This window comes from Nipponia nippon, unplaced genomic scaffold (genome assembly GCF_047370975.1).
Source record: "Nipponia nippon isolate SJK-2023a ecotype South Korea unplaced genomic scaffold, ASM4737097v1 scaffold_5, whole genome shotgun sequence".
NCBI classification, from domain to species: Eukaryota; Metazoa; Chordata; class Aves; order Pelecaniformes; family Threskiornithidae; genus Nipponia; species Nipponia nippon.
In genome coordinates, this window is record NW_028262369.1 from 75,205,310 (window position 1) to 75,225,342 (window position 20,033).

At 40.9% G+C, this 20,033-nt stretch overlaps 1 protein-coding gene and 1 long non-coding RNA gene across 5 annotated transcripts in view; one reads left to right on the top strand and one right to left on the bottom strand.

The window, feature by feature from the left end:
* AGPS (alkylglycerone phosphate synthase) overlaps window positions 1–17,462 on the bottom strand; it is a 63,305-nt gene extending 45,843 nt beyond the window's left edge. For 3 of the 4 annotated variants that reach the window (XR_015698550.1, XM_087730228.1, XM_087730227.1), the window contains exons 1-2: window positions 16,560–16,885; window positions 2,858–2,947 (exon numbers count right to left, since the gene is read on the bottom strand). Coding sequence is in view for 3 of the 4 variants with exons in the window: in XM_087730228.1 (XP_087586354.1) it covers window positions 2,858–2,947; window positions 16,560–16,753 (284 nt within the window). In the remaining variant the exon portion in view is untranslated. Of the gene's footprint in view, window positions 1–2,857; window positions 2,948–16,559; window positions 16,886–17,325 lie in introns of those variants that run through there. The other variant, XM_087730229.1, reaches the window with a different exon arrangement.
* On the top strand, window positions 16,916–19,563 carry LOC148052331 (uncharacterized). Its single transcript, XR_015698556.1, has 3 exons — window positions 16,916–17,264; window positions 17,378–18,317; window positions 18,463–19,563. It is a non-coding gene; the product is annotated as an uncharacterized LOC148052331 (long non-coding RNA).
* Window positions 19,564–20,033: the final 470 nt, after the last annotated feature.

A 20,033-nucleotide genomic window follows, 5' to 3' on the forward strand; every position in this document is an offset into this window, starting at 1 on the left:
AGTCAGCTTGGTGTGTTTTCTTCTCTAGACATACTTTTTGGTATTGCCAACCTATTGCTATAGCTAGCTTGCAAGCATAACCTCAATTGCTTATTCAGAGGACAAACTAAAGCTATCGGAAAATGAACAACTTTTAAGTCAAGACACAGACAGAAGTCACAATACAGAGGGAGTTAGGAGTTTACGGCACAGAATGCAACACATGATTGCTCAGGAAGCAAGCTTTGTATGTACATTGATGGTGCAAGAAGCCCCCCAAAAGACCTCCTGCCCCCACACACCCCCCAAAAAACAGGTTTAGTTGCTCAGACTAGCAAGTATCATCTATCCATGGTGAGATGATAGTCGAGTCTATAATAAAAGGATCATTTGACACATGGAAAAGCATGGTTTGTTGGGAAAGTCAACATGGCTTTCATAAAGGGAAATCCTGTTTCACTAACCCTTGGAGTTCTACCAGGGTGTACAAATGGGAAGTGAATAAAGAGAATATAAAGAACATTAAATTCCACACTCCTTTATACTTCCACAGGTGTTGACCCCAAGAGCTATTTAAAGAAAATACATTGCTACAGTACTTAAGGAAAGGTTCTTCTACAGGCTGAAAGATAAGATAAGGTTAAGATAAGAAGCGAAGGACAGAGTTTATTGGTCACTAAGACTCAGGAGTGCAGCTTGCCACACACTGGTACCAGGACTAGTTTTACATAATGTCTACATACATATGTTTACATACATCAGTGATCTAGATTCATCAGTGGACTGTCCAACCAGGTGAATAATATTAAGCTCTTTCGGGTAGACAGATAACTACACTGATAGGAAGGAACTCAGGACCTTAAAAAGCCTGAGCAGACAAATGAGGATGGAAGACAAGACGCAGATAACTGCAAGAGCAAAAAAAAAAAAAAGCATTACTTGTATATTTTGCAGAATCAGACTGGTAGTCCGTACAGGAAAAAATCAGCATCTTCACTGACAACATGTAACAGCAGCCAACAGCGTTATGCATCAATCAGGCAGGTATAAGAAAGAAGGTGCTGCTCTGTTGAACCCTGGTGTATCCATACCTTGAGTACTGAGTGCTGCATGCAGTTTTTGTCCCTGTATCTCCAAAAATACATAGCAGAGCTAGAGAGGGTTCAGAGAACAGCAGCTGTAAATACCAAGGGGCCTTAGAAGCAGAGACTAAAGTGCCCAGGACACAGCATAGAGAGAAAGTGGAAGAGGATACAATTGAGTCTTATATAATCAACAAAGCAGTAGATAGGCTGAAGAACTATCATTCACCTAACCCTGCATTACAGTAAGGGATACTTGGTTTAAAACACAAGTGCTTCACACAACAGCAACCTGGAACTTGCTGCCACGGAATGTTGTGGAGGCAGACACTATCAATAGACTTGAAAGCTATTAGACAAATTTATGAACAACAGATCTGTAAGTGGATACTAAAAGGATGAGGCATCTACGTCATCTTTGCAGATCCCTGTTCTCCTATTTTCACTTCAAAAAAACTTTCCTTTTGCCACTGTGACAAACTATTCCATAGAAACTACACTGGTGTGACCCAGCAGGGCATTTCTAATATTATTATCAGTTAGAGAGAGAATGCAGATGGGGAAAAAAAACCACCATTCTCCCCCCATTCTAGAACAGTGACTGGTATCAGTCAAACAGCAGCCTCTATCCTTCTTCCTGAAAAAAAAAAAAGAAATCCAAGTCCAGCTCTTTACTTTTTTTCCTTCAAAGCACACTGCATAAGTTTTCTGTGCAGCATAACCTACCCCAGATAAACTAAAGATATCAGATGAAAGAATGAGTGACAAAGTGACAAGAGTCAGAATCCTGGCACGAGAAGAGAGAACACCAAGATCTCCCTAAATATTATACAGTGAATGCAAGTATCTGTAAGAACGTAAGACAAGGCTTTGCATTTTAATCTGGGCCTGAAAATTAAGAAATTAAGGATTAAAGTGCTCAGCATCCCAGTTAGGTTTTTGCAGCTTTGACTCAAACTAGCTCATGCTAGTTTACACAAACTCAAAGATCAGGAAGGAATTTTTCTGAAGGACAGTACTTAGATTTATTTCTGTTCCCTGTTTTTCTTTACTCTTACAGAAAGTGTATTTTTTTAGACCACAGAAGAGACTCTTGCAAGAGTATTTTCCACTGAGGCAGAAAAAAAAAAGTTAGAATGTCAAGTGACAGCCTTAAATCCCACCGGAAGAAAGTTAAGAGATCCCCAGGTAGACTTAATTCTAATGTCATTTCCTCAAAAAAAAAAAAAAATTTGTACAAGCTTGTTTTTCTGAGAAAAGTAGTAGATAATACATCAGAAGCATTGCTACTACAGAACATACAACCGAAGAACAGATTTTAATTTTAAGCTCAGAGGATAAAGTAGCTCCATGCACAATGGTTAAGAAACCTAAACCACAAATTGGAAGTTTAATAAAGCAACTTGTTGATGCTCAAGAGATTCTTAAAATTGGCAAAACTGCACTGACCTGCTGCATGTTATCTAAAGCTTTAGAACATGGTGCAGATTCTAATTCCATTCTCCAAGGGAAGTTTAATGCACAGAGTATATCAAGTTACAGAGAAGACTCACATTAATTTGTCCTTATAATACTTTTAATAAACCTTCCAAGAAGCCACACAGTCTATTTTATTACACATTAGACTACAGTGTATAGAATTCAGTAAACCTGCTAAAGGCAGAACTAATAACCTATTCTATGAAATAAAACAAGTTTTTTTGCTTTCTGTGGATTAACTGAACAGTGCAGTTTTTATACACTTCTCAAAAAAATCACCAAATAAGACACTTCAGTTACATAAATTTTCAACTTACCTTTTTCCTGTGAATTCTGCTTGACCCTTCTTATTGAAGATGAATTTGGAGTCATTATATCCCCATCCATTCCACTTCAGAAGTTCTTGCCTTAAAGGGAGAAAAATACATAAATGAGAATGTTAGCATATTGTAAGCCCCAAATTTGCAGTTACATGGCTTTGGAAAAAACTCTTATCAGATAGCAATTCAAGAAATCAAGTATACATCAAAATTGCATAGCTTAATAGAGCAAAAAATCATTTTGCAGCCACAACCATTATTCCTTCAGATTGCATCTTAAGACTTGAAAGACAAAATGCTTTATAAAAACAATCAGCTTAAGTCAATGCACACTGTATGGTGATATTCTCAAATTGGCAAAAGCAATGTTTGAAAAACACTTGTTTTTAAATCTATACATAAATACTAACACATAAATAGGTAATAGCTAAATATTTTCAGAATGATAAAGGCATTCAGCATTATTATTTTCTGTAAAGAGAATAACTTTAAATCGTAGTTGTTTGACATCACTACTGTAATTCCACTACATTCTTAATAACATTCACTTGATGAGGCACTCGGACACATTTGGATTGAAAATATATTTTTGGAAAGTCAAAAAAAAAAACCCAAGAACTGCAGGAATAACATAGCAAATACAACCTGAATGTGACCTCAAAGCATGCCACCAAAAGAAAGGTAATATAAAAGGAAAAAAAAAAAGCCACAACTGCCAAAAAGCAACCACAAAATTGAAATATCTTAAGCACAACCATACCAAAACAGAGGATCTCTTAATTATGATAAAGTAATCAGAAGTATATCAATGTAAACATATTTAACTCAGATATACACAAAGAGTAATTACACATTAATCTAACTTTGCTTAAAAATTTTGCCATTTATTTACATTAGAAATGAAGCACTAACCTAAAAACTGAATTTTCGTTAATAAAAAGGCACCTTAAAGTAGTCGGAACACAGATTACCTTACTCCACTATAGACAGTGAAGATAGCTCTTACTCTTTGACTTTATAATGTAAGAGCAAGATGATGATCAGGGGGTGACCATCTCAAAAAGGCATTGTGATTCAGAGAAAGCACTGCCTCAAGTCAGTTATAACTCCACCATTACACACAAGATAACTGGGTGATGATTGATTACTAATGGCCTTCATTATAAAGATAATATTAACACAGGCTGGTGACATACTGTCAGTGTTGTCATTAAATAGACTTGGCTTAATCAAAATTCATTTTCTTCAAACTGCCTGTACACAAAGTTTTAATTAATCAAATGGAAAAAAAACCCATGGACATGTATTTCAATTGTTTGCATCAGACATTTCAATAAGCCTTTAACAAATTTAGCACTTTAAGCAAACTTTATAGAGCAGTTTCAGTACTCAGTAACTATTACAGTTTTGTGAAATAGCCAGCCTGTTGTTCTTCCACATCAAGGAACTGATTTAAAATTTCAGCCAAAATTAAACTGAGCAGACAGCTGTCCAGATACAGAAGCCTCTCTGTTTGGCTGCCTCCTCTCTCGATAGACTCTATCTTTACACATGTAGCGTTCACTCAGAAAAGGGCAAGGATACTCATGTTCAATAGCACAGGAATGCCTGGTACTATTGCACTGACACAAAAGATTGCATAACATGCATTAAGAACACTTTTGTGTAGTCTTGCCTATTTTTACATGTATTCCTATATTCTATATTTGTATACTTATAAATGTTGTCTTATAAATATTGTATATATTTTTAAGAAATTCCACAAAGACACTAAGTCATACACAGTTGAGCTGTTCCCAGCTGCGAACAGGCTCACACAGAATTGGCCAACTCAAGTGGAATTTATTTTATTTTTTTAAACCAAGCATTCCCTTCAAATCCCCATCGTTGCAGTCCTCCTCAAGGCAAGATTTCTCCCTCTGCTGACTAAATGTAGTATGTCTATATATCTGACCTCTGTAGTTCGTTAAATCCTGTGAAGTCAGAACACACTTGATATTAATAAGCAAAATTTAAGGAAGGCTCAAGCAGCTTCCCCCCTAATTTAGAGAGCTAAGTCCTTTTGCAAGGCAGTGCCAACATAAGTATACGAAGTACAAGGCGGAAACTAGCTGCAGAGCTGGAGACAATCAGACAGACCAAGGCGCAAGAGACCAGGCTCTAAAGGAACTGGTGACACACTGATAAAGTACAGCTTTGAAACCATCATTAGTCATGATGTCAGTACAGATAGATACTTCCCATAAAATCTAGGTGAGATACTATTAAGGCACTGAACAAAAACCCAGATATGAGGTCTTTCTGCTAAGCTGACTGCATTCCCAGTTGTTTGCTTTTTCTAAAGGCCTACTTTCCTAGGTTGGTGTTAAACTTTCTGGTGCTTTCATCAGGCTTTAAAATACAAAACAGAGGCTAAGAGTTTTAACTCTTAAAAAGTTTATTTTCAAGTTGAACTATTCCTGAACAAAATAAGTACAAAGGCTTACTCTGCCAGACAACATAGCTCTTGTTATTGGTGTAATGAATACAATTAAATTAAAATCTAATATAAGAGTTTGCATGTTTGTACAAGAACAGCTGGTTCTAAAACCTCTCAGCTACTTCATAACACAAAGTCAGGAGATTCCCCCCTCCCACCCCCACATAACGGGCAGTATTATCTCTTGTGACAGGTAAACACCACAACAAAAAGTTAAGCATTTAATTTTTATATTCAAAACTATACAGAGCAAGGGTTTTGTTTGGAGACAGGAAGGGCTGTTTTTTGTAACAAGTCATCTTATATTTATTCTTTCTTTTGTTCCACCATACCAGAGTACTGCCAGTTTAAGAACTGCTGTTTTATTTACTCATTGTAGTTCCTAGCACATCATGCCTACACACTAAGAACAAGTTAGAGGAAATAGTGCATGTGGCTCCCTAAAAAGACCAGATTTTAAGAGAAAGACTGATTAGTCAGCTCTGATTTGTAATTGACATGGCCTGCAATGAAGACCAAGCTGATCTTCTCGCATACCATTTGAAAGGTATGCTCTTCATGAACAAGAGCTGGTGAACCTCAAGGCTCCAGAGAATTGTCTTCAGCATAGAGGAAAGCAGGAGATATCCAGAGTAGAGCCACAAGCCTCCGTGACTACTGAGGCAATGGCAATGTCGTACAGATATAATTCAAAGACTGTAGCAGAACTTTTGGGAAGAACATTACATATTAGTTGACATATTATTCAGAAGAGTCACTAGCAGGTCTGCAAGGTAGAGGCCAGGGCAACATGCTGTGCTGTTCTTCCCCAGCTCCCTCATGTAAGGGAAATACACTATAACACACACCTGCTCTGCATTTTCTTATCATTCCAGCTTACATTTGGAAGTTAAAACTGTAATTTGACAGCATAGGAAGAAACAGAAGGCAAACAAGGAAAAAAGTCTTTTTCTGATCATAAGTGTTGTAACAGCATTCCTCCTCCTTCTTCATTTTCATACTGCCCTTTTGCAGCATTATTTATACAGTCAAAAAGCTTTTCCCACCCCAGCTCCACTGCAGAACTCCCACTGCCCTCCAGAATGCCCTGGTGTAGCAATTAGAGCTGCCTGCCAGATTATCATCATGCATCATGTTCACCTTGGCTCTCAAAAATAATCCAAGCTGTGATGAACAATCAATGTAGCCTTCTACATTTCCCAAGGTTTTCACTCCCAAAATATCATATTCCAGAAGAGTATAAAGGGCAGAAAGAATTGCTCAGCATCTGCAGACCTAAGCACACATTAAAAGCTCCCTCCATGTGTGAGTACCCAATGTATCCAATACTGGCTCTGAGACCAAGGGACTCAAACTACATATTGATCTGCAACTAATAGGTACCACCATTATACCTACACAGACTTTTACAAATTATGTATCCTCTAACACTTCAATATTTTGTACCACCTGAAACAAAATTTCCCTTGCAGTAACAGTTTCTATCCTCATTCTTCAAAAATTCAAGAATTTGATTGCTAAATGGTAAAACAACAAGAAAAAACTGAATACCCTGTATAATATCTGAATACTCTGAATAGTATCTGAACATCTCAAAACATGTTAAAAAGCATCACGCCCCAGCCTGAAAAAAGAAAGATGCTCCGTTTGGCTTAGTCAACTGCATGTTAATGCTACACATATTCTATGTGTAGCAAAACAAAATTTACACACCCTTCTATTTTTCTTCCCAGCCCCCTTTCCAAGAATATATATATATATATAGTAAAGAGACTCATCACTATTTGGTATTATTCTTGCTTTAAACTCCATGTTACTCAGCTCTGTATTGTACCTGAACTGTCTCATTTAAAGACACCTTTCCTATTCAGCACATTGGCTTCAACAAAATATCAAGCTCATTAACCCTACTTTCATCTTCGACAGAAATACAGAATATTTTAATCAGAAACAGTAGGAAGTGACCAGTTCTTTATTGCCTTCTAACTTAAAAGCCAGAAAGTCAGTACTGAAATGTATGAAGTACTATAAAGCAAAGCTCACTTAACTTTAAATGTGTGTTGTGTGTGCATATACACACACACAAAATTATATTGCCCAAAGGGGAAAAAAAACAAAGAAAACAACTTACAATGAAAACAGTAACAATATGCACTGAAAACAGTGTGACTAGGTTAGAGTGCATTTAAATATTTTACTTTCATTACAGTGCCCAACACTGAAATACTAGATTGACTCGATGCAATAAGGATTTTCACAGCAAAATATTTGTTCAACAAGTCAAGCGTTTTCTGCATTCTTCTGGAAGACTGGCTACAGAATAATCAAGGAGACACTGTGCAGGACACTGTTCAGGTCACAGTACAAGGCACTATATTAAGCCCCCAAACGACCATTATGGTGCCTACAAACTGGGCAGAAACTCAGGAGGTGGCAGCATGCCCAGTCTGGGGGTGCAGGAGAGTGGCCCCTGGTCCACCAGCTGAACTAGTGCTCCCAAGGCATCCCGTCACTCAGCTGGGCAGGCGGAAGCCTCCAGACTTATGCTATTTCAACAAAACTGTACCCGCCAGCACTCTCTAAATCTCGTGTTTTAGAGAGGCTGGCTGAAAGAGTTCTCGTCTCTCCCTAGGAAACTGAAGAACAAGCACAGGGTCTCCCACAGGTATCCAAGCTCAGCATCCGAAGTTCAACCCATGTGGAAATTATACTATGGATATCATCTTTCAGTAGTTTCAAATTCATATCACAAGTGCATATCAGACATCTGCATACCCAATACATACAGCTGCCAGTCAAGAAGAGTTTTAGACTGCAAAAGAAAAGTATCACTAACAGTTACGGAGCTTTTTGTTTTCCAAGGTCTAAAGCACATTGATATTATAAACACCAGAAGTAAACAAAGCTTTTTCCACTTATGATAAAGTTATGAGATTGTTCAGTGAAACATCAGAACCAAGATAAAGTAATGAATGAACTCCAAACATTAGCATCATGTGATTTAACAAAGAATGAAATTGCCTTATTACACAGACATACAGTCTAAGCACATAAATACCAACAAAACTTCCCCCTTCTCCAAAATAATCTGAGAATCTGGTACATTATACACAACACTTAAACAGGCTAATTTACTCAAAGGACAAGTGACAGTTTCATATATTTTCTTCAGAGAAGCAGGATGAAAGTGCAGTTCAACCCAGCTGAACCAATGTGACTCAGGTGGAGCAAAGCCAAGATGCTCACATCAGCTTCCTCACAATAATCATCAGCATTTTCAATTCAATCACCAGCTGATGCTCAGCATTAAAACAACATATACAGAAAATACTCACAGACATTCTTCTTCCATGACCCAAGAACCAGCACTCTTGGAAATGAGTTTAAAGTGGCAGTTTTAAGGGCTACCACATGTGCTAAAGCACCGGTATTTGCCTAATGTAACAATGTAAAAAGTCTTGCAGGTTGTAGAGTTCTTGCAAAACTCAGCACATGGGTGCAGTAAGACTGAGGCAGTATTATGGTGCCAAGTAGTTACAACAAGAAGACATTACCCAGACAGTAACTCCTCAAAGCTCACCTCAGCCAGATTTTTGGTTACCAACTCAGACCACCAGCTGGAAATTCAGAACCCTTTCCACAGGTGATACCAGAAGGTCACTCTCCCTCTCCTCTGGAGTAGTCTCTCTGGGTTATATAGTCACACTTCTCACCTGAGTAAGCAAGCCACTCCACAGTGGTTTTGGAGCCAGTAGTAAATTAGTATCAGGTGCCTGGAAATTAGGAAAGGGAATATGGACAAGGAATCCCTTCCAGAAGTGCTTTGTGAAAGCATGATTTATCTGGAGAAGAATGCCATGCTGCAGGCAGGGAGTATCTACTGTGTTTGTCATTCTTATACTTCTTCCCTCTTGGACAATCTTCCCTGCAGCAAACCAAATGTAAATCACTCTCTAGTCTGAAGTCACACAACATCTGTTTTATAACCTTAGACCCATTCAGGTTCTGTAGCCCACACTTTTGGCTAAACCCCTGCAGCTGCACATACACCTGATTCAGTTGCTATTCGGTTTGCTTAATATCTGATAGGGCAACACAAACCTGCATTTAAATTTGCAGTTTACATCTACAGTAAGTGGCTCATGCAGACATAAGATTTTAGGCATAAAAGACGACTTGAAGGGTTTAGGTACTCCAAAGCACAGTGTGCTTTGTTTTTTTAAACAACTGTTCTGATAAAACAAATGTTAACTCTCCTTCCACATGTTCCTAGCCTTGACTATTTCATTACTCTTCATTTGACCACACTGTAATAAACAAAGTCCCAAGGAAGAAGGAAACTGGTGTTCCTCTAGTGTCCTTTCATAGAAAGCTTAAGTCAATTAGGGTAAATTAGATTCAGGAAAGCCAAGACATTATATCTATGCTTCTCAGTATACACTTAGCCAAATGATGATTCTTATCCAACAGAATATTTACTAAAAGCTATCTCTATTCCACCTACTACTTCAGCTGACACCAGTTTCATTTTAGCCTGGAGAAAAGGAGGCTCAGGGGAGACCTTATTGTTCTCTACAACTACCTGAAAGGAGGCTGTAGCTAGGTGGGGGTCCGTCTCTTCTCCTAAGTAGCAAGCAACAGGACAAGAGGAAATGGCCTCAAGTTGTGCCAGGGGAGGTTTAGATTGGGTATTAGGAAAAACTTCTTCACTGAAAGGGTAGTCAGGCATTGGAACAGGCTGCCCAGGGAAGTGGTTGAGTCCCCATCCCTGGAGGTATTTAAAAGACATGTAGATGTGGTGCTTAGGGACATGGTTTAGTGGTGAACTTGGCAGTGATAGGTTAACGGTTGGACTTGATGATCTTAAAGGTCTTTTCCAACCTAAACAATTCTATGATTTTTATCTTTGAAGAGACTGCTCTACTACAAAAATGCATGCACACGGCTACTTCCAGGCAGTAAATGAACAAGCACTTAAAGATGTTTTCAAACACTAGAGATCAGTCCTTTGAGGAGTATTTTTTGAAAGTTTGCAAAACCAGGAAATCTGCTTTGCTATCTAAAAAAAACAAGTTAATGAAGGAATCAATTGTCTGCTGTTTATTTGCTCAAGCAAAATAAGCTCAGTTCCTGGACAACACTGTTTTACCTATTGCATAGAGAATTTTTGTCATGCTCTGTAGCAAATACATCAGGTAACTGCTGAAGAAAACTTTTTGGCCTGTATCATCAATGCTGAAGACTTGCACACAACAGCCCAATTTTGAATATAAGAGGACTACAGAGGCATTATGCTTGTCCATCACATTCAGCCTACAATTGATTTTTAATACTTTGCATTATTCATTCTCTCTGAAGAGGTACAGTAACATTTCAGGGAAGTCTAGTTGGCTGCAACCTGTTACACTACAGATGTCCTTACGTTACTCCAGCTCAAAGTAGCTTCTAGGAAGTCCAAGTAATTAGTCTAGTCTATTCAATTAACAGACCATTCTATTCGGTTTAAATAAACACATCAAGTTTAAATAAATAGCTATATATATATACACATACACATTCATTTTCTTGTACATAACAGTTTAGATCTCAGTAGATATCAAGAAGTCAATCTACAAAATTCTTTCAGTTTTTGCTATAAATTGCTACTTGCTTTCATATAATAATCCATACTGTACTTTATATATTAAACATACTTTACACTTCTGTCTTGTATCTAGGTTTTTTTTCTAATAGCATTTAACCAGTGAATCTATCCAGTTTGGTTTACTTGCTATCAAATGATCTAACAATACATATTATATTACTTGAATTCTTACAGGTCATTTGCCTGACATTCAACTACTTGGAGCCTGATGACAGACAGGAATTGCTGTTGCATATGAAGTCATATTTGCCTTCAGATGACATTTTCTTTTATCACGCTAATGTTTCCAGTGAGAATCTTCTCACTTTATCTGCTCTTCTATTTCAAGCATTAACCTTGACTAGCAATTAACTGCTTTGCTGCAATCACAGAACCTCCTGTGAACTGCCACACCTTCCTTATTGCAACAGGCTCTTACTCTTCTGATTTGTTAAGACCTTCTAGCAGCATCAGCTCTTTCCTTCTTTGCCCTAAGTTCCCACCACCTTAAGCTTAGAAGTCAGCTATATGAGGATTTGGTTTAGTGACAAGTGTTGCTTAAACACTGTTGTCTAAAGAGTTAAATGTTTATAATAAAATAAAGATTGCTCTGAGTATTGGTGGTAAGATATGAAGCCTTTGAAGTTACTTGTTAAATTCAAATAGTATCAACTCTTTTTAAGAGAGTTAATTCATGTTGCTGCTTGATATAGTCATAATCATTACCAGCAACTACAGTGAGAATTACAAGTGTCTATAGAAAGTATGGTGATATTAACACATTACCCTGAGCAACCTGGGCATGAATTTGATACAGAGCAGGCAGCTGGCTATATACTCATCCTTTAGTTTACTCTGGATAGCAGTATGCCCATAATAATTAAGAGAGATCCACAAGCCTCTCCATGCCATAGGGAAGAAGCTTCTCCATGAAGAGGCAGGAAAATCAGGAAATTCTGCCCTGCTTTCTCTTGCTCCAGGACAGAAAAATTTTAAGCCTACGAGCTACCGAGTCAACATTTAGTTACACTCAATAAAGGTCCTTTTAACAAAGGCCAAATTGTTTAGAGTTTCATTTGAATAAGTTATAATACAAGCAAGATTAACACCAGTGTATGCTTCACCTCTGAGGCACTCTTACTTTCTAGCATACATAACAGTCTGGTACCACTGCATTCTAGGGAATTGTAGCACCTTACTGTTTTCACAGAATCATTTAGGTTGGAAAAGACTGTTTAGATCATCAAGTCCAACCGTAAACCTAACACTGCCAAGTCCACCACTAAACCATGTCCCTAAGTACCATGTCTACATGTCTTTTAAATACCTCCAGGTATGGGAACTCAACCACTTCCCTGGGCAGCCTGTTCCAACGCTTGATAACCCTTCCAGTGAAGAAATTTTTCCTAATATCAAATCTAAACCTCCCCTGGCACAACTTGAGGCCATTTTCCCTTTTCCTATCACTTGTAACTTGGGAGAAGAAACAACCCCCATCTCACTACAACCTCCTTTCAGGTAGTTGTAGAACATAAGGTCTCCCCTGAGCCTCCTTTTCTCCAGGCTAAACAACCCCAGTTCCCTCAGCCGCTCTTCACAGGACTTGTGCTATAGACCCTTCACCACCTTCACTGTTCTTCGGACACGCAGTGTCCAAAGCAGTACAAGTTGAACACTTCATGTACTTAATCTTCAAAATAACTGTACGTAAGTTTTTAACTCAAGTCACACCAGCAAAGGGAGCTTACTGATAAGCAGTCAACAAAATTCAACAGCATAACATAAAAGTTCAGAAAAAGTAATTTCAAGGAAGAGGTTTTTTCCAACTCTTTTTCTTTTGGTAAGTTTTTCAACACGCCCATCATCCTGTTAAGGCTTCAACACACATTGTGTAACTATGTTCTTCATCTGAACTAAAATACGAAATTCAAGCCAGGAATGCCACCAAGAAATAACATCTCTCCACTGTTACAGTACCTAAGATCTCCCTCAAGAGGATACTCACCTAAGAATAGATTTGCTTGTCTTTGTTGAGGAATTTTCCCATCTCAATAACCATCATTTTAAAAAGTAGGAAGCATACTGCAATCTTTAAACACATCAATTTGAAAACACATTGTTTAGCCTTCAGAAGCATTTTTATTTGGAAACAGGAACAGTTAGATGAGCACCCACAGACTCTCGGTCAATTCCACGTACTCTCCTTCCTCCCCTCACTGGTGATAAGAAATGTCTGGGTAAGATCCTTAACAGTTTGGTCTTTGAACTATGTGCTGGTTTTGGCTGGGATACAGTTAATTTTCTTCAGAGTAGCTGGTATGGGGCTATGTTTTAGATTTGTGCTGGAAACAGTGTTGATAATACAGGGATGTTTTAGTTACTGCTGAGCAGTGCTTACACAGAGTCAAGGCCTTTTCTGCTTCTCACACCTCCCTGCCAGTGAGTAGGCTGGGGGTGCACAAGAAGCTGGGAGGAGACACAGCTGGGACAGCTGACCCCAGCTGACCAAAGGGATATTCCATACCATATGACGTCATGCTCAGCATGTAAAGCTGGAGGAAGAAGGAAGGGGGGGATGTTTGGAGTGATGGCATTTTGTCTTCCCAAATAACCATTAGTCATGATGGAGCCTTGCTTTCAACACCTGCCTGCCAATAGGAAGTAGCGAATGAATTCCTTGCTTTACTTGCATGCACGGCTTTTGCTTTACCTATTAAACTGTCTTTATCTCAACCCATGAGTTTTCTCACTTTTACTCTTCTGATTCTGATCCCACCAGGGGGGAGTGACTGAGTGGCTGTGTGGTGCTTAGTTGCTAGCTGGGGTTAAACCACAACAAACTATCAAGAAGAAAGCCATGTTTCTGCAGGTCACTGTCTAGTGACTATTGGAGAAGCAGCCAGAGAAAAATTTCTGTGATAGAGACATTCACCTAAAGCACTACAAAAGTTTTTTTTTCATCATAGGAAGTCATCTACTTTGCAGAAGAAATGCAACATGAGGAGAGTGCACCCAAATCTGGTACAATAGTGTCTGTAGCTTTAACATCATTTCAAACACTACAGGAAAAATGCAACAGGCATAACAAAAATTTTGCTTAGGGTACTTTTGGCTGCAGCTTTCCTAGGAAAAATTAAAGTAATAGTTCAAAAGAGGCAGAAAAGCTGAATCATCATACAGAAGACTGCAAGAAAAAAGCATCTGGGTTTGCATTGTCCTAATATTGCTGATAAAAGCCATGCAGTATCACTGTACCCATCTATAGGTCAGTTATTGTTATCAGATTTTTCAATCAACCTTCTAGGTCTCACAAATAGATCAACCAGCTCCAGAGTAGAACAGGACTCAGGTGTTCATCACTTGTCACCTCCAAATCAGTATAGGCAACAGAATTGTCTTTCTCCCCCATCACTCACTTCAAAACCTGGGTATTATCCTCAAATACAAACTCTACCTAGATTCTCATATCCAAACTATATGTATCAGAATTTTCACATGCAATATCTCAAACATGTTTCAACCACATCTCAGATGTTCAGAGGGAACCCTAAGACAGAGATGCACCTCCCTTTAAGGTTCTTTTGTTTCCATACATACAAAAAGGCTGGGCTCTAGCTACATCAAGACATTTGTACCTATGGTGCAGACCAAGCATTCCAGAAGCTCCCTTCTACTCCGACAGCAAACCATCTGGCAGTTGTATCACTTTGATCATAAGCTCCTTGAAGGAACGTAATTTTTATTCTTAATCCAGAACAAGTTATTTAGAGTAAAAAATAGCAATCCATTATGATTCCGTAGCAAATCCTAATATGGGAGAGCACTGCCAACAACTTGTAGAAGTACAGATGTTAAGTTCACTATGCCTGCGTTTCCATGGAGAAAGAAGCTATCCTTCGGGTCACATGCATCTTCACAAAAGCCTGTTTCTCCTGCTCTTCAAGGATGCATTAACTGGATGTAAAAATTACACAATAATCTGTTTAAGATAAATCCCTGAAAACTAGCTATACTGATTTTTTTCAGAAACAGTGACTTCCTCCTAAATTCAAGCCAAAGAAAAACTCAATATGGAAGGCAACAATTTTTTAATGACCCATTTCTCCCAGCGAGCTGTTTGACACACCTCCTGCAAGAGCATCAAATCCCTCTCAGTGAGAACTAAAGGCTTTCAAAGTTCATAGAATCGTTAAGATTGGAAAAGACCTTTAAGATCATCGAGTCCAACCGTTAACCTATCACTGCCAAGTCCACCACTAAACCATGTCCTCAAGCACCACATCTACACGTCTTTTAAATACCTCCAGGGATGGAGACTCAACCACTTCCCTGGGCAGCCTGTTCCAATGCCTGACTACCCTTTCGGTGAAGAAAGTTGTTAACATTTCAAAGTTGTTAACATTTGACTACATGCCCATGACATCCCAGTCCTCCCAAAGCAGGCAAGCTCAGCTTGTGGCCCTGGGCCACAAATGGCCTGTTAGAATAATTCAGACTGTCCCTTGCTCTCTTCTTGAAAAAAGTTGAGAACAAACCATGAGATAAATGGATTTTCCTCAAAAGAGCAACAACTCTCTTAACCACTTACTTGCCCTATCTGCCTCTTTACTGCCTCCATATGCTAACATACTAGTCCCTGTACACAGCTTGATAGAGAACAGTAAGTTGTTAATAACCTAAGTCTTAAAATGATCTTACAGGATAGCAAGCCAACACACATATAGAAAATCCACATCCGAGAAAGGGGAAATCACAAAACAAATACAAGTCCACCCCAGCAGAAAGGTGGGCTTCATGATAAGTTACACAAAACTATATCATGGTATTGTAATTGTAGCACTTAAAAGAATCTACTAGAAAAATAAATCCAAGAGCCAGTGAAACAATTTTGAACTAGACAATTTGACTATTTGTCTTCCCTTGGGCTCACATGAGCTGAGATTCTTTACTACTAAATACTGTAAAAAACAGAAAAGGTAGTTAACTATTCATTTCTAAGAAACTTGAGCTAGATCCTAATAGATGAGTGCATTTTTGGCAGGATTCACATAAGGTGAAGGTTTCACGTGTCTGTGAACAGAGGAGGACTGAAAGCCCATACAAAACCTTGCTTTTCACACGTGCTGCATTCTTCATTAAAGCAGCCTCAGAGTATTTGCAAATGTTGAACCCCTGCTCCAGTTACTACGGTGACTGTGAATGACTTTCCATTTTAACACAATTCCACTTACTACGGAAACAAGTAAGAGGCTGCAGACCACCTTCCTTCCGTTTCATCCAGTCCCTACAGTGGGGAACCGCTTCAGCACGTTACCCGCGTTCGGCCTTAGCCTCCTCCTCTCCGCCGCCGCCTTCCTTCCCGCCACCTCCCAGCGCTGCTGCCCCACAGCTCCCCGCCCAGCCCACGCGGGGCCTCCCCCAGTCCCCTCAGCCCACGCCCGTTCCCAGCGGGAGCGGGACCCCTCTCGGCGGCACACGCTGACCTAGCCCCGACCCGCACCGGCAGTCGGCCGCTGCGGGAGCCCGCCCAGCCCGGCAGGGACTCCCCGGCGCGGCCCGGGGCCCGCTGCCCCGCGGGGACCCCCGCCCGCACCCACCGCTTCTTCGGGATGGAGCCGGAGGCCGGCCCGGCGGAGCCCCCCTGCGCCTTGCAGGGGCTCGGGGAGAGCGCTTCCCGCTCCGGAGCCCGCGGCGAGCCCCGCAGGTGCCCGGAGATGATGCGCAGCCGCCGCCGGGCGGAGGACGGGGAGCCGCCGCCTCTTCCCGCTGCCTCCTCCGCCTTGGCCGCCATCGCACTTCCGTGTTGTGCCGCCGATCACCGCCGGGTGAGGGGTCGGCCGGGCGGAAGGCGCCTGCCGGCGCTCCCCTCATATGGGCCGTCCCGGCATGCACCGCCGCCCGCGCGCCTCACGCCACGCCACGCCACGCCACGCCCCGCCCGGGGGGCGCGGTTGCGCGCGCGGCCCGGTGAGGCGCGTGCCTCTTGCCGCCGCGGGAGCGGAGCTGAGGCGGGGCGGGCGGCGGCTCGGCTTCCCCTCCGCTCCCCTCCCCTCCCCTTCCCTTTCCTCAGGCGGCGACGGAGGGCGCGCGTATTGGTAGCGCTTCGAAGCCGAGGCCTGCTTCCGTACGCAGTGGCGCAGCCCGCCAGAATAGCTGCCTGCCTCAGCAGTTCAGGGCTTACGTGACGAAACACGGGAGAAAAAAGGTTTTATTGGAGATTTCTCACGTCTTGTGCCATGATTATCGCCCTTGTAGATCTCTAAACGGATTTGAGAGAACATGAAGGTGCTTGTTCTTTAAAGGTGAGGATCGCCTGAGTTAATGATGAAATGCTAATTAATGGCGATAACAGACGTGGCTTACCTAAGGCGTAGGTTGGTGAGGTGACAAATAATCCCAGATTTTATCATTATAGTTGACAGGGACACAGAGCCCTGGTGAGTGCAGGTGTGCTGAGCCAGGTGCCTCCGTCTGTGTCATTTGGCTGTTCTTCCCACGCCGTACGTTGCCGGCAGGCTCCAGCTCCAGGCTCCTGATGGTCTGCTCCCCCGCCGTAAACCCGCACCGCAGAACGAACCCTTCGGTAGCCGGGACAGCCATCGCTGGGTACAGAACTGTCAATCCTGACCATGTTTGAGCCCTGTGGGAACAGCTGGGATTCACCCTGTAGCATCACTTTGAAGAGTGAGAAGAACTAGGATTTAAGGGCAGCTACAGATGTGATGCCACCCCCTGGTGCTGTCTGCTACTAGGAATTTGCTATCATGCACCAGAGCGCTTTGGTCAGCTTTGAATTTCTACTCGGGAAAAGATGTGGAAACTGGAAAGATTTTAAAGGAGAACAGAGGAGAAGAGGGTTTTTTTTTCATCAGAGAATGAAAAAAGGCTGAACAAGCTGTGTCCAGACTGCTGTGAAGTGAAAGGGAGCAATCAATTTGCCCTCCATATCCCGGCTGTGTTGGTGAGAGGTAACGAGCTCAAACTGCAAGATACGACTTCAGTATTAGCACTAGACTACTTTCTAATGGCAGTGAAAATGAAAAACTGCTGTAGTCTGCCTAAGTAGAGAACGAAGTCACCTTCATTAGACAGCATTAAGAACAGACAACATACATCTATCAGAGATCATATCGCTATAAGCAGTTCTGCTCAGGGCAAGGTGATGGGCTAGATGACCTGCTCAGACTAATTCCAACTTTTTCCCAGTGATGTGAAATACCTCATACTGTTGAAGCCTATTCAGTTGTCACACAGGACCTACTGTCCTGATCAGCTTTTGCAGTTGGATAGCACTGACCAGCTTTTTGGAAGTCTTGAAGTGGAATGCTAATATCTATGCAATTACTAATACTTCCGTAAGGACATTTTGCCTATCATTGTTGATTTAGTTGTTCATTCCTTCCTCATACACCCCTATGCTTGTTATGTCATGTATATGAAATAAAATCATGTGAAAATTCATAGAACTCTTAACCTTACCCTCTTTTGAATCTTTTTCAGGGACCTAGTTCTCGGATGATGCTTCAACATGATACCTTTCCATTAGCTAAGCAACTAGCAGAAAGTTCTCCAGGGAGCAGCATCTAGCCGCAAGTTCTCCAGGGAGCAGTACGTAGTGCACAAGCAGTGAGACTTCGATTCAATTCCCTACTTCACATGCAATATTGGTGCCTCTTTGAGTCATAGCTCTCCATATATAAACCAGGGATAACAGTATCTCCCTAGAGAGACTGATTTGAAGATAAATACGCTAAGGTCTGTGTGACAGTATAGGATCAACCCCTATAAGACCTACTGATGAAAAGCAGTACCTAAAAGCCACACAGGTATTATTACTATTTGTTTTGCTTTTATTCTCACCGTTGTTAATTGATTTTATGCCCTTTGTGCACTGTGACTAGAAAATAGTCTGTAATTTTCCTGGGGCAGGAATTGCACTAGTTGCAGTGGGGTCTCAGCTTTAGGTTAGGCTTCTGGTATTACTGCAACATAAACAGCTGTTCCGGCAGTTTGATAGTTTGGTTATGGAGTTAAATTTCCCCCCTGTGAATAATTTGTATACTGCTTTCTGGATTAACTCGTGCATATCCACATTTAACTGTCTGCTGCTGTGGAGGCAGTCTGTAGGGAACAAACATGGGTCTCCCGACTGAGTTTCCATTCGCATTGTTTACTGAAGTTGTGGATATAGCTGGGGGGACTGTAAGTCACAGTTATCTAAATCTTTCCACATTGCTGAATGCTGGCAAAGAGATACTAGATGCATTGTAAAAGGCTTCAGAATTTTCTAGAATGTTTCTTTGTATCACAGTCACTTGTAAGGAGCAATAATGAGCCCATCGCTCATTTGTTTGATCCTAATCATAGAGGTCCCCAGTAAAAAATTGAATTCAGCTAGTATCTGATAAGCAGTATTTATCACAACCTCAGAAATTAACTCTCCAAAAAGTTCCCAATTAATTTTCAAGTGTGTCTGTGGCTGGAGATTTAACTGCAGGTGGTAGAGACATGGTGGTATGGTTTGGAAACCAGTGAGAGCCCTTGTCTTACACAGAGCAAAAGTATAGCTAAGCAACACCTCGTTTTTGTGCAAGAGGGGTCTTTGCTTACAGTAGGAATGCTGAATTCCTGCCAGTGCTCTGCATGCAGTCCTCAGGTGTCTTGGAAGGATGGCAGTCTTAAAAAGAAGCAGTGACATAATGTACCGGCAAATCATGAGGTTGCTGTTTCTCATCATTTGCCTGAAGTGAGCCACTGGCATATTTTCCAAAAATGTGTCTAATTGATTCATATAAAGTCTATCTGATAAGTAGAAGTGCTGAAAAGAAAACTTAGGAAACACAACAATTTTGAAAGTAATATGGTTGTGACACCAAAGACAACTGATTTCAGTAAAAATACCAGCACATCTACAACGTGGTAGTTTGAAGTATGCTAATCGTTGCCGAGCCAAAGCGGCAGCATTCACCGTTCCATGAGCTATCCTTCCCACATACCTGAGTGCATCTGCAAGCATGAGTGAGATGCTAGCTCAATGTGACACTCTTTATGTCATCAAAGACCTACATTTC